The sequence below is a fragment of the Polypterus senegalus genome, chromosome 2 (assembly GCF_016835505.1).
Source record: "Polypterus senegalus isolate Bchr_013 chromosome 2, ASM1683550v1, whole genome shotgun sequence".
Taxonomy (NCBI): Eukaryota; Metazoa; Chordata; class Cladistia; order Polypteriformes; family Polypteridae; genus Polypterus; species Polypterus senegalus.
Genome location: NC_053155.1, coordinates 288,284,156 through 288,306,756, shown reverse-complemented (window position 1 = coordinate 288,306,756; position 22,601 = coordinate 288,284,156). Strand labels below are relative to the sequence as shown.

The following is a 22,601-nucleotide window of genomic DNA, read 5'->3' as shown; positions in this document are numbered from 1 at the left end:
GTAATGAAAAAATGGATGAATCTTTAAACAGAGATGGTGAATTACAAGTAACATGAAATAATTGGTTTTGTTTAATTCCAGCAATGGAGTTTATTTTATATTTTTACAGTTAGCAGTTTTACAAAACAGTTAAAAAAGCAAATATCCATTTATCCATTTTCGTAACCTGCTTATCCAACTTATTAAATATTTTAAATGCACATATAGTAAATGTACACATAGACAGAACTGTGCAACTCATAGCAAACTGCTTAATTTGGCAGTGCTGCATCTGTAAAAAAATAGCTATAAATACTTAGAAATGGTGTCTACAGTCCACCATAAAGAGATCACACAGACAATAAAGTGTTGCATATTAGAAGAAAGATGTTGATTTTTTTAAATGAGAGCATTTCCTCTCAGTCAGAACAAGAAAAAAACATAATTAAGTAGAGATTTGCAAAAACTAGTTGAAACAGAGATGAAGAGGTTTCGGCTAACAGCTGCTTTATACAGTAAGTACCACACAGCAATTACTCAGGCAAATTATGAAAATAAGCAAAAATCATTGTTAATAGATGGGGTAGAAGGGGCACAGTTGTATACAACCTATGAACTTGTTTTAGGGTTTTAAATTAATTAAGAACTCACCATTTCTGCCAATAAAATATTGTAAGGGGTCCTTAACACCATTACACAAAATGACATCGGAGTATAACCACACTTGTTTTGTTATTAACTCATGAAAAGAGTAATGCTAATGTATTTAAACATAAGTGATGCGTAAAAACATTGCTGAATAAGAACAAAAACATTTTAACTGCAAAATAACAAAATGGAATCATAATGCAATTAAAACGAATGATGAGAAAACCACTTTCACTAAATATAACTGAAGTAATGTATATTTTTTTATATAAGTTGATAAGAAACTGCATGTAACTGCAAACAGAAAGTCCCAACATTTATATCATGAAAGAGATACATTACAATAGTTTCTACTTTCAGTCCATCTGCAAGATCATTTTTTACTTAATTTCCAGACTTATTAAACTAACAAGACTGTTATAACTTGTATTAGACTGTATTTACTTGCATTGAAGGTTAGAATAGATTGTGTATCATATACAGCTTTGCACCTATTGTTTGCTACTGTGATTTGCATCTTTGTCTTCGGAGTACACATACTGCTTTTGGTGCTCATTACATGTGTTTTGTATTTGTTTTATTTTATCTAATAAACAGTGTGTGAATCTGCTGATCCTCTTGGGTTTTTCCAAAATATAACCATACTTATGCTGTTATTAATATATCAAAAGAGCTGCGGTAATTCATTTCAATACAAATGTGATTCATAAAAATATTTTTGTTATGAATATAACATATTGAGGGTGAATCATAAATCAACTAAACCACACAATCGGTAAAAAAATCTTGTGTGTAAACATACTGGAAAACAGGAAATGCAGGAAAATAAAGATAATGAGAAGTAGCAAGTTATAATAAAAATTATTGGATGGTGGCTACCGTCTGTTATGCCTCATAGCTCTAGATTACTGGGTTCACATCCTGGCTTGAGAACTATATTGAGATATTTCTTTGGGTACACCAGTTTCCTCCTACATCCAAAAACATGCATGTTAGGTTGACTGGCAACTGTAAATTAACTCTCTATAAGTAATTGTGTATGTGTAAGCTTTGTTTGACTGATTTTTCATGCACGGGTTAAGCAGCTTCAAAAAACTATTAAAAAATATTAAACTATTGTTAAAAATATTATGACAGAAATTAAAATTCAACTTGGCCTCTTTTGACTGTAAAGTAAAGCCTAAAGTGCAGCTAACAGCATAGTCAGTCAAAAGGCACAAACAGATCTTGACTAAGTGAAACAGATATATTCTAAAGGGTGGTGCAGTGGTGTAGTGGTTAGCACTGCTGCTTTGCAAGTTAATCATTCTGAGTTCAAATCCTGTGGCTACTTGTACGGAGTTAACACATTTTACCCATGTCTGAGTTTTCCTTTGGGTAATGCACTTTTCCTCCCACATTTTAAATACTAATGTGGATGACTAGTGATTCTAGGTATGGCCATGTGGGCAAAGTTGTGTGTACATGGATCTTGAAACTCTTAAACTGTCCAGGGTAATTTTCTGCCTTATGCCAAGTGCTTCCAGGATGCTATAAAATAAAATTCTGTATACAGAGAAGAGAAACCACTCGTAAAGTATACAACACAGTTAAAACTGGTTCAATTTACCAGGTAAAATTAAAGGAACAAAGCATCAAAATACCCACACAAAATTAAACATAAACATACAAATTAAAGAAATCCGATTATAGTTGTGAGAAAATGAACAAATTCACATAGAAGAATAACAAGAGCAGCTTCTTTCTACTTTCTCCTGTCCCATCTTGGTTTATCCTACATATTTAACTCTGCGAAGCCCTGTACCTTGCAGTTGAGCAGAGTGGTTATAAAGAGTTTAAAATAAAAGGTAAAAATTTACAAAAAAAAGATGTTTTTGGCAATTGTGGAAGATAAGATAGTACACAATAAATAGCCTGCAATTTGTAATGTGAGATTACTTGGAAGGTATAAACATGTTATCAATTCTGTGATACTAGAATAGACAAAAAAAAACGGTCTAACTTAAAGAAATATGGCTGGCTTAAAGTGGTATTTTACTTAGGACTGTTCACTAGTGATTTTAATGTTTAACGGTTAATAATAAATAGTTCAAAATAAACCTGTAGATTCAAATCATATTAGGAAACGTATTTACTAGATGAGATAGCCACACAGGTAAAGGAAAGCAATACTTACAAAGTATATGTCAATTCTTCTATCCCAGCCAACAGCCATGACATATCTAAAAGGAGTCATAATGAACAAGAATGATTATTTATGCTTTAATATACCTGTATACATTTTACAGGTACAGTATATAGATTTTCTACATAAGGCTACAAAAGAGAATGAAATTGCCAGCCAGGAAAACACAATTCAGAAGAGATTTACCTGTTTCTGTTCATTGTTACATAGATGCAGTCTGAAACTTCATCACTATTCCCATCTGAAATATTAAGAGAAAGAAATCAGTCAGTCAGCCAGTGTTCTGTTTTTATGTTATTCTTTTAATTTTATGAAAAAAACACTGTAGGGGCAATCAAACACTGTAATACTGTATAAAGTAAAGTATCCACTAAAGACTGCTGTAATAATTTAAGCATAAAGAGTGCCACTAAGCAACTATTTGTTTTATTGCTTATAAACTTTAGGTACAATTAAGCAAATACAGTCTAATATAAGGCACATATTTTAACAGTCAATTTGTATCGATATCTGCCAAGTCTTCAGGTTTGTAATTTAAAATAACTAACACGAGGAATTTATTAATCACAGTGGTGCTTTATCAGGTTTAAAAGCCATCAATAAATGTTTACGTCTGACTAAGGCTGAACGGAGGGAGCACAGTAACAGTAAAAAAACACCTCCAAGTTTAAATAAGTTCTGTAAATAAAATATTGCTACAATAACATATGAAAAACATTAGCTAATGTTTTATCGATCTATACTACTGTAAGAATTTCTCCTAAAGGAAACTTGAAAAAAAGAACATAAAGAAACCAAACAAATAAACCTGAATTTACATTTGACTGGGACTATACAGTTTAAAATATGCACGTGGCCCACAGCCTTCTCACCAAACAAAATGCAGTTTTGGGCATTATATGTATAATATTTAGAAGGTGACAGATGTTATTTGCTGCCCTGTGAGAACAGATAAAATCAGTCTGATTCTGGTTAATTCAATTTTGAATAACTAACCGCAGACAGCATGTAAGAAGCTTTGCCAAGAGTTTTACCTCAGAATTCAATAAAACGATTCAGTAATTGTGTAGTCAGATGATTTTTTTGTCTTTTTTTAAGATGAGGATAATCAAGAACAAATTAATTGAGGAGTTCAATTTGGAAGATAACAGAAGTTAAAATATGCATATATGGGGGTGCTAATTGTTTTCAAAAGACAGAAAGATCCTCAGAATGCAAATCATCGGGCCTACTGCATTTTCCACACCTCAAGGAATCTACAATCTTCTTAGGTTCTGATGATATAATTGAGGAATTCAATATGGCGATGTTGTCCGCTGAAAGCCTGAGGAGGGACAAGTTGTCAAAAGAATAATTTCTGAAGACTTAAGGGTTTTCAACAAATAATCTGGAATAGAACTGAAAAAAATGGTAATTGAAGTCCAGAGGGTTATTATTAATTTATTTTTAACAAATGTAATAGAAAGTCCTCACAATTCCAAAATCTTAAGGCTTGTATTTTGCTAGGCTTAGCTTCAGAAATGTAATATTAATCCTTTCTACAATACATCTTAAATTCAGTTTCTAACAGTTTAATTTACATAATGCTGCGGGTGATTAAAAGCTCATACCTCAGATAGGATCTGGACTTTATTCTTTTTTTGAAGTTGAACTTTTATTATCCGGCTGTTCTCTTTTTTTCTTATTTAAAAATGATAAAAAAAACTGCTTACAAAAACAATATTACTAATTTCATACTTAAGTTTTAGTGAAGAATCTTTTGGCAGGGAAATCCATAGTCAAGCTGTTTCATGTGATCTATATCAGAAGTCGACAGGGAGGAACGCAGCAGTCAGCTAAGGTGATCTCAGTCCTCCGTTTGTTCTCTTCTCTTGATGCAGTAGTTTAGAGTGTGAAAAGTTATAGAGAGGAGCAATTTAAAGTCCCAGGGTTGAACAGATCAGTGGCTGTGGTGTTCCAGCATGTTCAGGATACAACAGTTGTGAGGTCTCAAATGCTACTCTATGGTAAAACTTTTTGGAATTTTAAGATAATACTGCTTTGGTACAATAAACCAAACAGTTTTTAACCTTGAGCTTCAACACCCCAATGCTAGAAAATTTAGAAAACCTTATCAGTTTTTCTCCTGGCAGAAGGCATAAAATACATTCTTACAGCATAACAATGAAAACAAAAGCAACAGCATAAAAAATGGAAAAGAAAACAGCATTGCATAGTTATAAAATGTAGAAATGATCCATGAAAAAATAATCTCTCATAAGCAGACCACAATGAAGCTCTGAATATTAACTGAACATCATAGCTTATTTGAATAGCTTAAACACAGTCAATAAGTTTTCTTGCTACAAGGCATGCTTCTTTCCGCTGCTAGATGCCATAAAACATACTGGTCATAACCTTTTTGGATAAACTCAGGGAGACTGAATGTTTACATGTTTCACAAATAAAACAACTGAATGTACTGTACTAAATGTTGTATAGCAATGATCAACTGAGTGCGTCCTTATCATTATTATTTATTAGACAGATACATCAGTCCAAGCACAAGAAGCTTAATACTACAGAGTATTCCATGGCTAGATGAAAACTATCAGTTTAAAAAAAGTTTGTCTGCATAATCCAGCTTAATACATTTGCAGACTGGAACAATGTTCCTGAAAAAGACTAGTGATCAAGGAATAACACTAAATCTATAAAAATGTTTTAATTTCCTTTCAATCATGTAAGAAGCTGTTTTTACAGTGATGTGCAATTGCATATGGCTAATATAAACACCAGTGATTTTGAAAGCACTTTCAAAACTGGTGATTATAAAATCTTTAAAAACAAAAAAAGGAAAACATACTAGCCGACCCGCGGCGTTGCATACAGCCCATAATTATTCATTGATGGGTGAACACTTCCTGAAAGACACAGTTGTCCAAATGGGGTGGGTTTGAGGATACGACTGTGAGTGAATGAAAAGATGGAACTCTGGAGAGAGCAACATACAATTGTCCGTGACTGAAAACTGGTTTTGGCAAATACAGGCATATCTTTTTGAAAGTTTGGCCCTGTGCCTTATTAATTGTCATTGCAAAGGCTAATCTAAGAGGAAATTGTCTGCGTGTAAAAGTAAAAGGTAAATTTGAATCTGAAGGGGTCAGGGAAATCCAGGGAATAAGGAGAGTTTGTGAGGTAGGAGCTGTGATAGTTTTAAACTCCAGTACATTGTGGTGAATTCTGGTAAGAGTCAGTCTAGTGCCATTACAGTGGCCTCTTGCTGGCATGAGGTTTCTGAGAAGCATGACAACTGAACCAATTTTAATTTTGAGTTTATGAGGAGGCATGCCAGTGGGAGTAAGATTATTAAAAAAATTCTTCGGGGAATGAAAGTTGATCTGCAGGATTGTCTGTGACGATGGAGTCAACACTGGTGAAAGTTATTTCGTCGTTAGGGATAAGTTTCAGTACTTGTTCATTAAGGTGTAGTGAGTCTTCGTTGGTGAAGCTTAATATAGCTCATGTACTAAGTTGTTCCGGAGTGACAGTTGAGAAGTCAATGTCACCATATAGTTGTTGAACGGGATCAAAATTAAAAGGAAAACAATGTGAAGGTAATGTTTTACAGCTGTTCCGTTTTTCCTGCCTCCAACATCGAGGAGCCATTTTGCGAAATGTTGTTTGTGAGGAAGAGCTCTCATATTTGTCGTCAGTGTAAGTACATGCATGTGACGCCACAAAGGTTGCTTGTTAATGCAACTGGTGACAGTAAGTGCTCAGGAGCCACACATAATGATGGGGAGTATTTGTCGGAAATCTCCACCCAATAGTATTGTTTTCCCTCCAAATGGCTGCGTGTCACCCGTGAGGTCACGTAATAACCTGTCAACTGCCTGGAATGCATATGCATGTGTCATTGACGCCTCGTCCCATATTATCAATTTGGATTGCAGAAGATGTTGAGCATGTGACGAGGTAGGTTTGATGTTGCATGTAGTAGTCAGCTTCAACGGTATTTTAAAAACGGAATGTGCAGTACATCCATCCGTTAATAATATCGCAGCTATTACTGTAGATGCTACGGTTGTAGGAATGTCTCCCCAAACTCTGATGGTATGAATCAGGGTTTTGTAGACAAAGGTTTTCCCTACAGGACCATCTAAGAAGAAGCATGTTTGTCACGGATGGGAATCGGTGTATGCATCGTGTAAACATGTGTTTAGTGAGGTGTTGGGGGTGGGCACACGAGCAAGCAGTGCGTATGCCTCGAGAGCGAGGGTGGGGGCAGGAGGAGGGTAAGAGCTGGAGGACGGGGCTCCGTCGTGCGTACCCCATGGTCGTGCTTCCCATGGTTGGGCGACTTGGTCTATTTTATATACTGTATATAGATGGCAATCATTTTCAGTTGTATTTGAAGAGAAGCAAACCAGTTGTCTTTTGCTTGCTACAAATGATGTTTAAAAGTTTCAGAATATATAAAGAGAAAGTCAGACACAACACGTACAGAAGCAGATGCGAGAAGGAAGAGAACAATGACTTTTGGAAGTAGAAGAAGTGTTAAGAAAAATTCACTCTAGGGTACCTACTAGTTAGTATAACTGAAAACCCAGGATGAAAACAGTGTTGTACAAAAAACACTCCTAAAATATTTTGAAGGTGCATTCAGGAAGCAGAAGGCTGTCCATTTAACTAATCAAAACTATGCAGTAGATAAGGAGGAAATTACACTTTAAATTACATCATCAAACTAAATTGCAATTAAGGGCTTAAGGCGCTTTTCCACTGCATAGTACGGCACAGCACGGTTCAGTACAGCTCACCTTGGTTCGGCTCAGTTCGGCTCGGTTTGCGTTTCGACTGCAGTTTAGTACCGCTTTAGAGTGGGCGGAATTATTCACGTGTCGTTATAGTTGCGCCGCCTCTACTGCCGTGACACCGTGGAACTTTTACAACAACACGCAGACAACGACAACACTTTAGCTCGACGACGTGCAAGGGTAAGCATCTAAAAAAAGCACATCACTAGCTAACTTTTATCACTGTTGCAAAGCATAAAATGAACTTAACTGCCAGTGTAACATTAAAATGCTGATTATGTAGATTACAGATCTTCCACATTTTGCAAAAAAGTCGCCGCAACAGACCATCTGTTTGGACATTTAACTGTGCTTCAGAGTGGTGGGATGTGATTGTTCCCGGTTTTACAAACACACAGTGGCTGGAGAACTTTCGAAACTTCCGCGTGTCTGTACCTTTAAAGAAAAGAATAGCCAGTGACGCAGTAATGACGATTTTCTCCGGCCAATCAGTGACCAGCAGAGTTTACACGTCACATTTTGGTAACGGTTCGGCACGCTTGGAACCTCGGCTGAGGTGGTACTAAAAAAAGGACCAGGTACCAGGTACTGTTCCCAGTGGAAAGCCCCGCAAAAGTGAGCTGAACTGAACCGTGTCGTGCCGTACTATGCAGTGGAAAAGCGGCTTAAGATTTCCATCCAATGAACTTTTCACTCCATTTTATACTAGTATTTCATCAAACGGAGCCAGTACAAGAAGGGAGTGTTTAATAATAGTGCTGACAAAAAAAAATCATTAAACTAGAGTCATGTCAACTACATGATAACATGGACATCACAAAAAAATCTTGTTTGCAGATGGTATTGTAAACTGTATGTGAACTAATTGTTTAATTTATCAATATTCTTTACTAGCACACTGCATACACAGATGTAAAGTATTGCAGCGAAAAATGGATTCACCCTTAGTGCTACTGAAACTTAGTTCCCAATCTGTCATCTTCTCAAAGCAACTGCGTGATGTCTAAATACAAGGAAAGGCATTTCCTAACACTTCTATCACTATTACCATTATTCTTCTTTAGTGTCTTGCATGCATAATTCTGTCAGATCACTGCAGTTGAATGTTTCTTACCTTTTTTTAAAGTACGAAGACAGTGGCCGTTATTGAAATTCCAAATCTTCAAACATCCATCCCTTCCACCAGTGACAAGCCTAGATGGATAGATAGATAGATAGATAGATAGATAGATAGATAGATAGATAGATAGATAGATAGATAGATAGATAGATAGATAGATAGATAGATAGATAGATAGATAGATAGATAGATAGATAGATAGATAGATAGATAGATAGATAAAATAAAACAATTCTTGTCATCAAAAATAAAGTTGTACCTACTATTTGTTCAATAAATTTAATTAGTGAATATATCAAAAAGTACCGTCGGCCGCTGTTGTCAAAGGCCATGCATGTTATGGCAGAATCATCATGTGCATCACAGAACTCAAACACTTGATTTCCTTTTTCATAATCCCATACTTTGACAACCTTTGAAAAAGATAGATTACTTTTGAAACACATCACTTTGCAAAACCCATGAAAAGCATTCATTACTGTAGTTAAAGAGGCCTAGAATAGTGGTAATTAATTAAATATTTCAAACAAATTTTCTATGTTACACAAATATGAACAGCAATGCTTATTCCCAGTATGTGTATTTTTTTACATTTTATTTTCTTTTACTTTGGTTTATATGACCCAGCTAAGAAGTACATCACCTTGTGCAACAATGCCTTTATTTAACTACTATACATTATAAATAGCATTTAACTTGAACAAATTAACTTTACTGAAAAAAGTATTTTACTACTTAATAGTTCACTTACAATAAAATTAACACTACAAAATAAAACTTTACTTACAGATCCTTCAGTACAGCTGACTACTTGTCTGAACTCATTATTATAACGACAGCACAGAACAGGTTCTTTATGTGACACTATTAAATGGGGCTGGGGCTGAGGCCTGAAAGAGATGGATACAATTGCAGTTACATTACAGCTGGAAGAAAGAGAATATTTAAGGCATAAGAAAACAGAAAAGGTTTTGATGAAATCTGGATATTCTCCACAATTTAGCTTTTTATATCCTTGTCCACAAGGTGATGAAAAAAAAATTACAGCGTTCTAAAACACCAAATTTATCCAATAAGCTAAAATAGACTGGAATTCAGCACTAGATTCTGTCTTGTCACAACGACTGTTAGGACAGGTTCATTCTCCTTACCTGAACTGGACTGAGAGGGATGAAGAAAAAAAAGGAATGAATAAACTGTTATAGAATTTGCCCGCAAAAAATGTCACCATTATATTAATTCTTATTTTAACAAACACAAAGCAAAACCTTTTTTAAAAGCAAAATATGTCATAATTATCAAATGAAATATTTAAGCAAATCAAAAGGGACATACTTTATTCTGAGACTGAGATATGCCAAAGAATCTGTCGCAATGTAAAGAGTTTTAAGTGCTGGTGCGAAATGGCAGGCAAAGATATCTCCACGTATTCTAGTGGCTTTTGGATTTGCAGTAAACAAGCACGACTGATCTTGGATGTCCCAGATCTGAAACAAAGTGGAAGGGACTGATGAATGTAATTCGTAGATAATTACCATACAGACAAACCCAAATTGTGAAAATAAAATGCAAATATTGAAACATTCATAGTCATACATCACAGGGTTATTGGATTAGGTCCCTCTTCTTCACAATCAATTAAGCACAGTTAATGAGTTTAAAATTTGTAATTGTATTTTTACTGTGTACTTGTTACAATACTATAAACCTTAACTGAACGAAGGACACTGTACAAAAATAAACTGAACTGAAATGAAATACCAACCACAGAGAACCAGGACATTCAAGATAAAGCTTTGAATTGAAGCTGCTACATAGTTTTTAAAATTGCAGAAGTTAATCTTCTACTGAAATCTAACCACCAGGTATTTAGAAATGAGACACTGATAAAGACATACAACAATGACAGACCCTTAAAATGAAAATAGTAACTAGAAATAAACCAACCTTAACTGTATTATCACTAGACACTGAATAGATCCTGCTGTCCTCTGAAGAAATGTGCAAATAGAAAACAGGTGCAGTGTGGCCTCTTAAAATTCCTGTTGGCTTCCTTTAATAGCAAATAGGATTTTTATTCACAACTTAAAAGAAATGAAGGAAATAAATCTGTGTAAGCACACATTGTTATATCTAGAGGAAATTTAGTTTGCATTAGGGATACACAAACTTTCAATGTATTCTACAGATACAGTAACAAAAATCAAGAAAGAAAGAACTTCACTATAGTTGCATCACAAGGCTGCAATTTTTTATACACATCTAAAAACACTGATTTAGGCATAGCCCCCGCTTAACTCCTTTATGATTTAGAGCTGAAAATATGTACAACACTAAGAGTAAAACAGCTGCAAGATTTAAAACTTTTAGTTATGAGGGTTGCTACTATGTTCCAAGATATAGCTGGCCTTCTTACTAATCTCTCTGACAAAACAAGGGCTGCTTCTGAACAATCATTTTATGATCAATTAAAACAATAATATCAGTTCTTGCTTTTAATAGTAAAGTATACATACAAACATATAGAAACTAATGTGAAAATATAAACTTATTTATGAAACTATCCATCTTGGAAGCTGTCTGTCTTGTCCAGACCTCAGGAAATGGACTTCACATGGCAAATACACTCGTACCAATTAATCAGTACTTATTAACCTAACCTGCATGAACTAGGCCAGGATTTACACTAAAATTCAAAATGAGAGAGAAATAAGTAATTACCATTTCATCACACTTTACATAAAATGAATAATAATTACTAACATATTTAAAATACAATATTTTTTACCCTGGTACATATGGATTCCACATTCGAATGATCCTGTCCATTCCACCAGTTACTAAGAGGTTGTGGTCCTTGCAGAAGTCATAGGTCTTCACACCTTTGTAGACTCGAAACACTGTCTGATCCCATTCTGCTCTCTTCTGTGGAGGTCCAATTATAACGAGTCCTTTTTTTAATTTGCCATCCTTACAAATTTCTTTTATTTCTTTCATCTGCTGTTCTACATTAGTGGTCCCAACTGTGCAACCTTTCAAAATAACATTTTTTTTTATAATTAAACCTAGTAGAATTTTGCCACAATGAATAATTATTACAATATCTGTTTACACACAGTAGGGGTTCATTTAGAACACTTTTAGAGAATTGGACAAATCAACAAGAGTTTATTCTGGCAGTAATGGAGATTAGACAGAATATACCCAAACAAAAAGGCAACCTATTGCTAATGATCTTTTCCTGTAACTCGCCTAAAACAGATATTATTTCTCTAAATAAAAAACAGGATGGATATCCGTTCTAAATCCCTGACGATCAGTGCCTCTTGGTCAGACTTTTTAGCACTTTGCTTTTAATGAAAGCCTGTGACCATGTACTATAAAACGTAGGCTCATAAAATGGATGGAGGTTTGGTTGCAAAATCTGAATTAGTTTGATAACTTTACTCTTAATAAAATGAAAGTATGCTATAAAATTACATAACGCTTTGGATATTTATTTATGAATTCAAAAAAGAATCTTGTCAAAGAAGAACATATAAGTAATTGTTTTTTGCATTATGATTTACCATTTCAAACACAATATAACTGAATCACCCTAAAAGCAACAAATAATAAACAAAATCACATATTTGAATAGTGTTTATTTTGACTTACTGTACTGTAGTGTTGTGGTTGTAGCTCTAAAGTAATGGATTTAAATAACTCATCTCCTTATAGAATTTACTTGTATTTTTTTCTGGGTACTCTAGTGTACTCATACATCTACACTTGTGAGTCTAAATTTGCCAATATGTGTGTGAATGTGCCTGTGGTGGACTATTGCCCCATGTGGAAATGTCTTTTGCCTTGTACGCAACACTGCCAAGATTAGCTCTAACTCCACGTACAATCTATGTTGCATTTATTAATAAAACCTAATTATACTACTGGTGTCATTCATTTTTTATTACTATAAAATGATGAAAATGTAATATATTGCTTGAAAATCTGCAAACAGCAAGATCTTGCTGCCAAGTATGGGCAAAACAAAAAAAGTTGGTTCATTCAATATTCTGAGCAGAACTGACTACTGTAATATTTTTGCATTAAATCTATTCAAATTATTCCTTTATATCTCTATAATTAATTCAAAATATTACAGAAAAGTTCATTACTGCAACTAATAAACACCCCAATATAAGTCCAGTTCATAAAGTCTCTTCTTTGGCTAATTTTATAAGACCACTGAAAAATAAGGTAATGGATTGCTTACATTCCCATACATTACAAAATGTAATATGAAACATACAGACACAGGGAAAACATGCAAACATCACTCAATTAGTGACTAAACTAAGATTTAAACTCTGACTTTTGGAGCTTAGAGATCCTACAAGAACATTTATAAAACTGAAAGTGAATGTTTTGTTCTTATTTTTTACTGTAAGCATAAAGGCAAAGATAATAATATTTATATTTATGACTAGCTGTCCCCTGTGGCTCTGCCCACATAGTAGTGAAACAGGACAGTGAGGAGGGCCTTGCCCAGCTCCCTACTCCTGATGTCACGCTTCCTCGTCCCCTTGGCCAGCAGCCTCTGTCTCGGATTAAGGTTAATATATTGCTCATGCAAGCAAACTATGATGAGAGAAGTTGCAAAATCAACCGGAATGTTCAAGCAAATTATAGAAAAAAAAAAAACTAATCTAAATCCATTAAGTAATTCTCTCATTCACTAACTAAGTGGAGGTAAGGTTCACACCCCTCGCCCTGCTTCATGTCTCTCAGATTCATGCAAATAAATTGGTACCAAAAGCACACTACGATACATAGCGCAATGAGAGAGGTCGCAAAACCCGATCTTAATCCATTCAGTAGTTCTCTCGTGAAAAGCGGACAGACAGACATTCAGACAGACAGTTGGATTTATATACTGTATATAGAGATAAATTAAATATCTCTGGAAATTCTTCTCATTAACACAGTGTACTAATAAAAGGCTTTCACAGCTGACCAATTTACTTCTCCAGTCTTTGTAATGACACCAGAGTCACCAGACTCCAGAGTTAGACCATCATATGGATAGCACATTACAGTAATTGACACCACCCTGCACAGCTAAAATATTGTAAATTGTAATAATCTTATGGAAGGTTTGACTGGGTCTAGTCTTGAATATTTCCAAAGGGCAAAGTCTATCCAAATGTTTATTTTTTACAGCCTGGAGATTTTGCTTTCTGGACTTTTGTTGTCTGTTGCCTTAACTCATCTTCCTATACTTTAACTTACTTCACCAATGTAAAGAGCCTTGAATTCGATCACACATGAAATGTAATAGCCTAGTAATATTTGTGTAAACACATATATATGCACTGTATCTTCTTGTTATGTATTGTACATTAAGCCCAGTCTTCTGTATTTTTAAATATAAGCAATGCTCTGATACTGCTTAATAAATAATGCACAATATAAGCCTAAGCTGAATTGAAAATGACATGGCTGAGTTCTTTAGTGCATTGATCCTCTATTGTTGCATGAAGGTTAATTCCACCATTTTAGACTAATTAAGCTGTGAAGTCACAATTCTAAAAATATCTCAAATGTCTGGACAGATTTATCAGATAACTCCAGTGCTGTCCTAAAGTACCTTGTTTTTAGTTGATTAGATTGTGTCACACACGTGTGAATAGGAGGACGTTGTGTGGACCAAGTAATGGTAATTCCACGCCAGGCCAGGGGAGGGCGGGGTGCAATAAACCTTCTCTTGCTATCTCTGCAGACCAGCCGCAGGAAAGCCTAGCTGAATCAAGAACATCACTTCCAGTTCCGGCGCCCAGAAGAACGTGACTTCAAGTTCCGGCGCCCAGGAAAACGTCACTTCCAGTTCCGGCGCCCAGAAGATTGTCACTTCCTGTCCTGACTCCCAGACTGATGTCAGAGAGACATCACTTCCGGTCAACCAACATCACTTCCTGTTAACATGTCACTTCCTGTTTGACCATTTAAAACCGCCATCTTTTCAACCCTTGAGCAGTTCTCATTTGGACTCCGTACTGATAACATCAGTGCTGAAACTTAAAAGACTCCTTTGCAGCTAGGAATATTATATGGGTGGCTGCCCCAAACCTTTTATACGTGTGTCGAGTGGCTTCATTTCACAATTGATAGTTTATAAATCAGATTATAGAAAATAAAAAATGATATTAATTATCAATCAAGTAAAAATAAAATGTAAATACACAAAGTAAAAGCACATTAAACAAGCAAAACATTATCCACTCCACTTACATGTTCACATTCCCTCACACGAGACCAATTTAGAATTACAGTATCAGGGGACATGGAGGGAGCATACAATTTCCACACTCACATAGCACTGACAAACCAATAAAAACTACTTATTTATAATTATGAATAGTTTTACTTTTCTAATATGTTACAATATGACACTTGAATACTAAAGGTTTTTTTCCCAGAAGCATCAAAAACATAAATCCATACCAATGACTAGGGCTGAGTTTTCATGGTTGGAGGTGGAAATAACAGCTCTGATGCAGTCGTAATATTTGATCTGAAATAATAAAACAAAAGGTTAAAAATGAAATGTGTAATATCAGCCAGTCATAGTTAGACCAGCAAGATTTGGCAATTCATGGGAATCATGGAAACAATGATAATGCTTTGACCAAAGTAATCTAATTATTATATACTATATTATATAAAATTATATGCTTTTTTATTGTAAATTATAAATCATTTATTATTCATTATCCTGTACTGGGTCACTGTAGCCTACTCCACAGACAAGGCATGAACAGAAAACCAGACCCACGGGAAATACATTCACATCATATCCATTTACCCTTTACAGTCATTTGAATTCTCCAGTCAATTATGAAAGGAAACTGCAATCATCAAGAAAGTTATCCAGGATAAACTTCAACCTTGTGGCACTAAAATTGAATTAAGTGTGGTTAGTAATAGGACAGATAGATGGATGTAAATATGGACCGTATACCCCACTCTAAATTAACTGTTGCCACAGAAGTAACCTACTATGGCGTGGATCCTGCCTTGCTCTCCATGCTGTAAGATGCTTCACTCACCTGCAACCTTGGATTTGAAAAAAGTGGCTTTTGAAAAGTTTTTAAATTGAAAAATTACAATAGATTAAGTGATGGCCTCACACAACTTATATGATTGGTGCTAAACCTACTGTTTTTTGTCCATTTCAGTCTAAATTAAAGCAAAATATTCTGACATATGAATTATCCCTTAGAGGGTTTCAGACACAAACAGACATTACATCAATAAGCTTAAAACATTTTTTTTTTTACCTTTCTACCATATTATATAATTTCTGAAAGACTAATTAATAATATTCTCTACAACTATAAATGTCACTGAAAAATTTCACAAGCTGATTTCTAATCAATTTATTTATCTATGAATCAGAGATAACTGATAGCACACTGGTGTGGCAAGCTAAATTACCATTTTAAGATTTTCAGTTTGCAACATTGAGTGATTATTCGATATTTTATTTCTGCATAATTTAAAAAAGGTTGCAAGATCTGCTGAAAGCCCTGGGGGAGCTGGGGAGTCCTCTACAGCGCATCTTCAACCTGAGCCTGGAACAGGGGAGAGTCCCGAGGTTTTGGAAAACATCTTGCATCACCCCAGTCCCAAAGGTATCACGTCCTAGTGAGCTGAATGACTTCCAGCCTGTCACTCTGATGTCACATGTGATCAAGACCATGGAGCGGCTGCTGCTTCACCACCTGAGGCCACAGATCTGCCACGCCCTTGACACTCTGCAGTTCGCATACCAGGAGAAGGTGGGAGCGGAGGATGCCATCATCTATATGCTACACCGATCCCTCTCCCACTTGGACAAAGGCAGTGGTGCTATAAGAATTATGTTTCGGGACTTCTCGAGCGTGTTCAACACCATCCAACCTCTGCTCCTTAGGGACAAGCTGACAGAGATGGGAGTAGATGCATACCTTGTTGCATGGATCGTGGACTGTCTTACAGACAGACCTTAGTATGAGCGTCTAGGGAACTGCAGGTCTGACATTGTGGTCAGCAACACAGGAGCACCGCAGGGTACTGTACTTTCTCCAGTCCTGTTCAGCCTATATACATCAGACTTCCAAAACAACTCGGAGTCCTGCCACGTGCAAAGGTTCGCCGACGGCACTGCTATCGTAGGCTGCATCAGGATTGGGTAGGAGGAGGAGTATAGGAACCTAATCAAGAACTTTGTTAAATGGTGCGACTCAAACCACCTACACCTGAACACCAGCAAAACCAAGGAGCTGGTGGTGGATTTTAGGAGACCCAGGCCCCTCCTGGACCCCGTGATTATCAGAGGTAAGACTGGACTGCCAATACTGATGCTATGTGCAAGAGAGGACAGTGCCGACTATTCTTCCTTAGAAGACTGGCGTCCTTCAACATCTGCAATAAGATGCTGCAGATGTTCTATCAGACGGTTGTGGCGAGTGCCGCATTCTACGCAATGGTATGCTGGGGAGGCAGCATAAAGAAGAAGGGCGCCTCACGCCTGGACAGACTGGTGAGGAAGGCAGGCTCTATTGTAGGGACGGAGTTGGACAGTTTGACATCTGTGGCAGAGCGACGGGTGCTGAGCAGGCTCCTGTCAATCATGGAGAATCCACTGCATCCACTAAACAGTATCATCTCCAGACAGAGGAGCAGCTTCAGCGACAGGCTGCTGTCACCGTCCAGCTCCACTGACAGACTGAGGAAATTGTTCCTCCCCCACACTATGCGACTCTTCAGTTCCACCTGGGGAGTAATCGTCAACATTATACAAGGTTATTGTCTGTTTTACCTGCATTTTTACCACTCTTTGATTTAATATTGTTTTTATTATTATGCTGTTGCTGAAGTATGTGAATTTCCCCTTGGGATTAATAAAGTATCTATCTATCTATCTATCTATCTATGTGTGCTGCTGCAAATGTACAATGAAACAGGATATCAAGGATTCAAATGGTGTTTTTATTACTTAAATATCAGAGTTTAAATAATTTAGGCTGGGACACATTCCCACTTCACCTTTAAATAGGCAATAAGTAAAAACTGTAAGTCATTTAAATAGAAAGGAAAAGATTTAATTAGATCTATAATTTAAATATATTGTTAAATATAAAAGAAGCTTTTTAAAAAAATGTGTAAATCATTGTAAGAGTGCTGTAAAGGACTTATGGATTACTTGAAATCAATTTTATAAAAAAAAAAACTTATACTGATTTACAGATATCTTAGGTACCTTTGATAGTATCTTCAAACATTATCTCAAGATACCTTTAAATCCATTTACAGATGCAGTATATAATTATTGTGTTAATTTTCCACTTCCCACCACAGCAGAGTAACTTGCTTCTCTGTCACTAGGCTGCTCCAAGTTGGTCCACTCAGAGAAAGTATATTAGCATGGATGTGTACACCATTTGTTGGGCTAGAGTTCAATCCAGAAGTGTTTCTGTCTGACGAAACCAACAGCTGCTAGAAAAAATTCCAACTAGCTATGACCATGACCCAGAATAAAAGGATATGAAACAGGGAGAGCTAAATGACAACTGTTAATCAAAATTAACATTCATAAGTTACAACTATTGTTGGCAAGTATCTGACAAATCGTTTATCCACAATCAGACTTACTTAATGCAGTTCATGGGGGCTAGAGTTTCTCTTAGCAGCATTGGATACAAGGTAGAAACTAACCTTAGAAGGATGAGTCAAACCATTACAGGGCATATTCATGCGCACACCCAAATGGGGCCAATTGTGAGTCACCAATGCTATAACGCTGCTTGTTTTTGGTTGAAAAACTGGAATACCCAGATAAAACTCATGTAGGCACAGGGAGAGAATGCACACTTCACACAGAAACTGTGCAGGCCAGGAAGCAAAGACAAAAAATTTAGCAACAGTGCTAAACATCGGTACAGAGATTTTGACTAATAAATCTCAAAAATAACAAAAAATAACACTAATTAATCAAAAAATTTAAACCATCACCTGTGTTACCCAGTCATCATGCACTTTCCAGTGAATGAAGCTAATGTTATCAGAAAGAAGAGCACTTTCAAGTCCAATGTTTGGTATATTTTCAACTTTCGGGAGCTTCTTCCATGTTCTTATGAAAAAGATAACAAATAATTGGATTAGTTTGTAAATATTTTGGCCTGCTCAATCCAAAATACTCTATAAAAATGTGTCAAAACAAACATACATCAAACTAAATATTATTGGCAGCACATAAAAGGTGAGTGAATATATTAAGGGCACCGACAGGTCAGGTCAGGTCGGGGATCATGCACTGGCAGAGTGTGTTGCCAAACCCACTACATGACGAAACAGCTTGGGATCCTGGTTGGCAACCCCCCCAAGGCAGAAACGCAGTCCAGTCCCACCCTTGGCAAATGTATTTGCCGCAGCTAGGTGTTACGTGGGTGTCCCTTTGGCCTGTTTCAGCTGCTCGGGTCCTCAACAATGAGGATCCTGTGAGCTGGATCACCTTCTGGTTCCACACAATGCAGGAAATGTGCCTCCATGAGCAACCTCTCCTTCGACACAAAGTCAAACCAGTGGTACCAAAGACCCCCGTGACCCTGTAGTTAGGATATAGCAGGTTGGATAATGGATGGATGTATGTATGTATGTTATGCACTGTATATCCTGAACAGAAGGATGCTGGGTGCTGATAATATTCTCAGCCACCTTCACCATCTTCTGCAGTGCTTTATAGAAGTTAGTCTGTAGAAGTGGAGGTACTGTTGAGCCTTCTTGTTGTTGCGTTGAGCCTTCTTGTTGTTGCGTTGTGTCTAGCTTAGGTAATAAGTAATAGTTATCACAAAAAAATTAAAGTTGCTCACTCTATCCAAAGCTTCTTCTAAAATGTAAATGCAAGTGTGGTCTGCTTTCTGCCTCCTGAAGCCTAAGACCAGCTCTTTGGTTTTGCTAATATGAAAGGTGACTTTGTCAGCAGATAAGCCTCTTCTCAGCAAGCTGTCTTGTCATTGTTGATGATTAGGCATATGACAAAGGAGTCACTAGAAAATTTAATGATCACGTTTGAGCTGCATCTGGGTAAACAAGGAGTATAGATGGAAGGGCACAGCACACTACCCTGTGCAGGGCCTGTGCTCAATTCTACTTGCAGGGGGTGGCTCTAAGTCCTAAATTTAGTAGTTTGCTGGTCAGCTTTGACAGTACAATGGTGCTAAATGCTGAGATATAGACTATAAACAGGACTGTGTCAATAGGTTTTATGATTCAGACTTATGCCAGTCAGAAACAAGGGTGGTGTTGCAGGTAATTCCACGGCAGTGTGCTCATTATCATGATCAAAGAGGGATTAGGAAGTTTTTTGAGTTTATCTGGAAAAAAGTGCTGATGAAATTAGATTTGGTTTTAATACTCTATATGTTTCCATAAACTCTGACAAAGATTGCATGAATTATTACAGCTGCTACTGCATACTCCATCTCTATTTTATGTTATCTATCTAGTTGTCTCCCATACTGATTTTTAGAAGGTTTAACTGCTTTCCTGAGCTTGTATTTGCATTTCTTGTATGTTTCCATTCTGTGTGCCTTCAGTAAATTCCTGATGTCACCTATGGTCAGTTGTTATTTACTGGGATATATATTCAGATTGTTTTCATATACTGTGCATACAGTCTTTCATTCATTTTTTTGATGAATTCTGTTATATTACAATATTTGCATATTCAACCAGATCTGATTAAGAGTCTCTAAAGATGTTTCATTAGTCAAAATTAAAGCAGTCCTGCAATGAACCACTTTTCTACACACTTCAGTCTCTGTAAGCTTATAGCAGCTTACAAGTGTCTTATCATAGATTGTTAGTGTTTTAACCAAAGGAAGCCACATGAGGTTATTGATCACCATCTCTCTCTGCCTACACAAAGATCTTTATATTATCTCATTATTTGTACATTTTTTATATTAATTAACATTTTCTTAGTTACCCCTGACTCTTGCCTCTCATCAGAATGTCACATGTCTACTCAATAATCTCTTCCCAACAGGGCACCATCTTATATTACTTCACTTTTCTTGTTTATTTAGATGTTTTGATTTCCTCTAGTTCGTTCTCATGCATTAACAGTGAAACATACATATGTATTATTAATACTATTGTTTGGCTCTGTTTCTGCCTTCACTGGCAGCAGTCCATTCTTGTACTGGTCTATGTTCATTATTTTTTGTTTTTCCTTTTTGAATATTCCAGAGGACCTCTCTATCTCTTTGTCTCTTTCTTCCTCCTGGGTGTTCCTGTCTTCTTTATGTATAGAAACTAATTAAATTTTATCACTTCCTCGGATATAACTGTGCTGTGACGATACATTTCATTTTTTACACTAAATATCCATCTATCATGTTTCCTCTGTTAATATTCTCAATTATTTCAGTTGTTCTAGCGTTCCAGATTGGAATTTGATACTTTACTATTACTGAGAATATAACTGTAAGAGGACATCAGATGTACGTATCACCTCCACTACTGCTGAACATGACATTCATTGTTTTTCACTGAACGTTGTTTGTGTTTGTGTTTTTAGAGAAACTTCTTACACTTGTTCTAGAGTCCTCTTAATCCATTGGTGATTCTGGTACTTTACTTAAAAGCTGTACAGAAAGTTTCTTTGGTGTATTTGTAACTCTTGTTTGCCTGAAATACAACATTGATTCACATACTGTTGTCCAGCACTGCTAGCTCAGCTTTTTATAAGTTACTTTAGAGATTGCGGCCATTACAATGTCATCATGGTTTTTTATACTGCATTTAATTTTTATGTTTGTACTAATATAACTATGAATAGAAAGATTATTCAACTGGAACACAGAGGAACTACACTGCACAACAATGTTTTTGCTTCTTGAACACTGTTGGGTGATTCTTATAGGTTTTTAGGTGCTGATCACGAATATCACATCAAACTTTACCCATCACGTGCTGTTTCAGAGAAATCTTCAGTTCAGTTCAGTTTCTTATATTATGTTTTATATTATATTTGATGTTTCTTATATTTGTATCCAAACATTTTCTCTCCCGTAAGTGACTTATCAACAACGGTTTGTGCAGCCTGGGCATGTCCAGGCATGGAATCAGGCCAGTTTGGAAGCTGTTCTATGGAAGTTGACATCCTGGGCATGCCTTGGCAGGTCTGAACGAGTTTGACGCTGTCTCAGCATGCTATAAAGGTGGCTTGCATACACCCATCCTGCTCATTTGGTTTATATAGATAATCAGTGTGTATGTATAGTATCAGTATAGTAAAGTATGGTATCTTTAGCAATATAACAGTAAGTAAGCTTGATGCTATAGACGTTTTGGTGTCGGCCGATATTTCTCATCAATGTCTTAACAGCTGCGATACATTCTGCTATATCTGTGGCGAATACAGTATGCACTTGCGCTTCAGAGACGTTGGATGACTGCTCTTGTGAAGAAAGCTTATCATCTGTATTTCGGCCGCAAAATTGGTAATCAAGACAAGGAATGGGCGCCTCACATTTGCTTTGTGACATGTGCTGTCAGTCTGATAGCCTGGCTCAGATGATGCCGTATGCTGTCCCGATGATATGGCGAGAACAGAAAGACCGTGTGATGGACTGTTACTTCTGTTTGACTAATGTGTCTGGTTTCTCTGCCAAAAACAAGAAGTCAATTGAAAATCCTAATCTGCTTTCAGCAATGAGATCTGTGCCACATGACGGCAGTCTTCCAATTCCAAAACCACCAGAGGATTGGGCCTTAGACAAACCAGATGAAGAAACTGCAATCCAGGGTACTGACAGTGACATTGACCCGGATTTTGAACCAT

At 36.3% G+C, this 22,601-nt stretch overlaps 1 protein-coding gene across 1 annotated transcript in view; it reads right to left on the bottom strand.

Moving 5' to 3' along the window:
- Positions 1 to 22,601, bottom strand: part of wdr95 (WD40 repeat domain 95) — a 120,821-nt gene that overhangs the window by 24,893 nt on the left and 73,327 nt on the right. Inside the window, exons 11-20 of the mRNA XM_039745733.1 lie at positions 18,767 to 18,884; positions 15,215 to 15,284; positions 11,520 to 11,763; positions 10,679 to 10,784; positions 10,067 to 10,218; positions 9,519 to 9,621; positions 9,038 to 9,144; positions 8,726 to 8,805; positions 2,999 to 3,053; positions 2,804 to 2,849 (exon numbers count right to left, since the gene is read on the bottom strand). Of these exons, the coding sequence (XP_039601667.1) occupies positions 2,804 to 2,849; positions 2,999 to 3,053; positions 8,726 to 8,805; positions 9,038 to 9,144; positions 9,519 to 9,621; positions 10,067 to 10,218; positions 10,679 to 10,784; positions 11,520 to 11,763; positions 15,215 to 15,284; positions 18,767 to 18,884 (1,081 nt within the window). The remainder of the gene's footprint in view (positions 1 to 2,803; positions 2,850 to 2,998; positions 3,054 to 8,725; positions 8,806 to 9,037; positions 9,145 to 9,518; positions 9,622 to 10,066; positions 10,219 to 10,678; positions 10,785 to 11,519; positions 11,764 to 15,214; positions 15,285 to 18,766; positions 18,885 to 22,601) is intronic.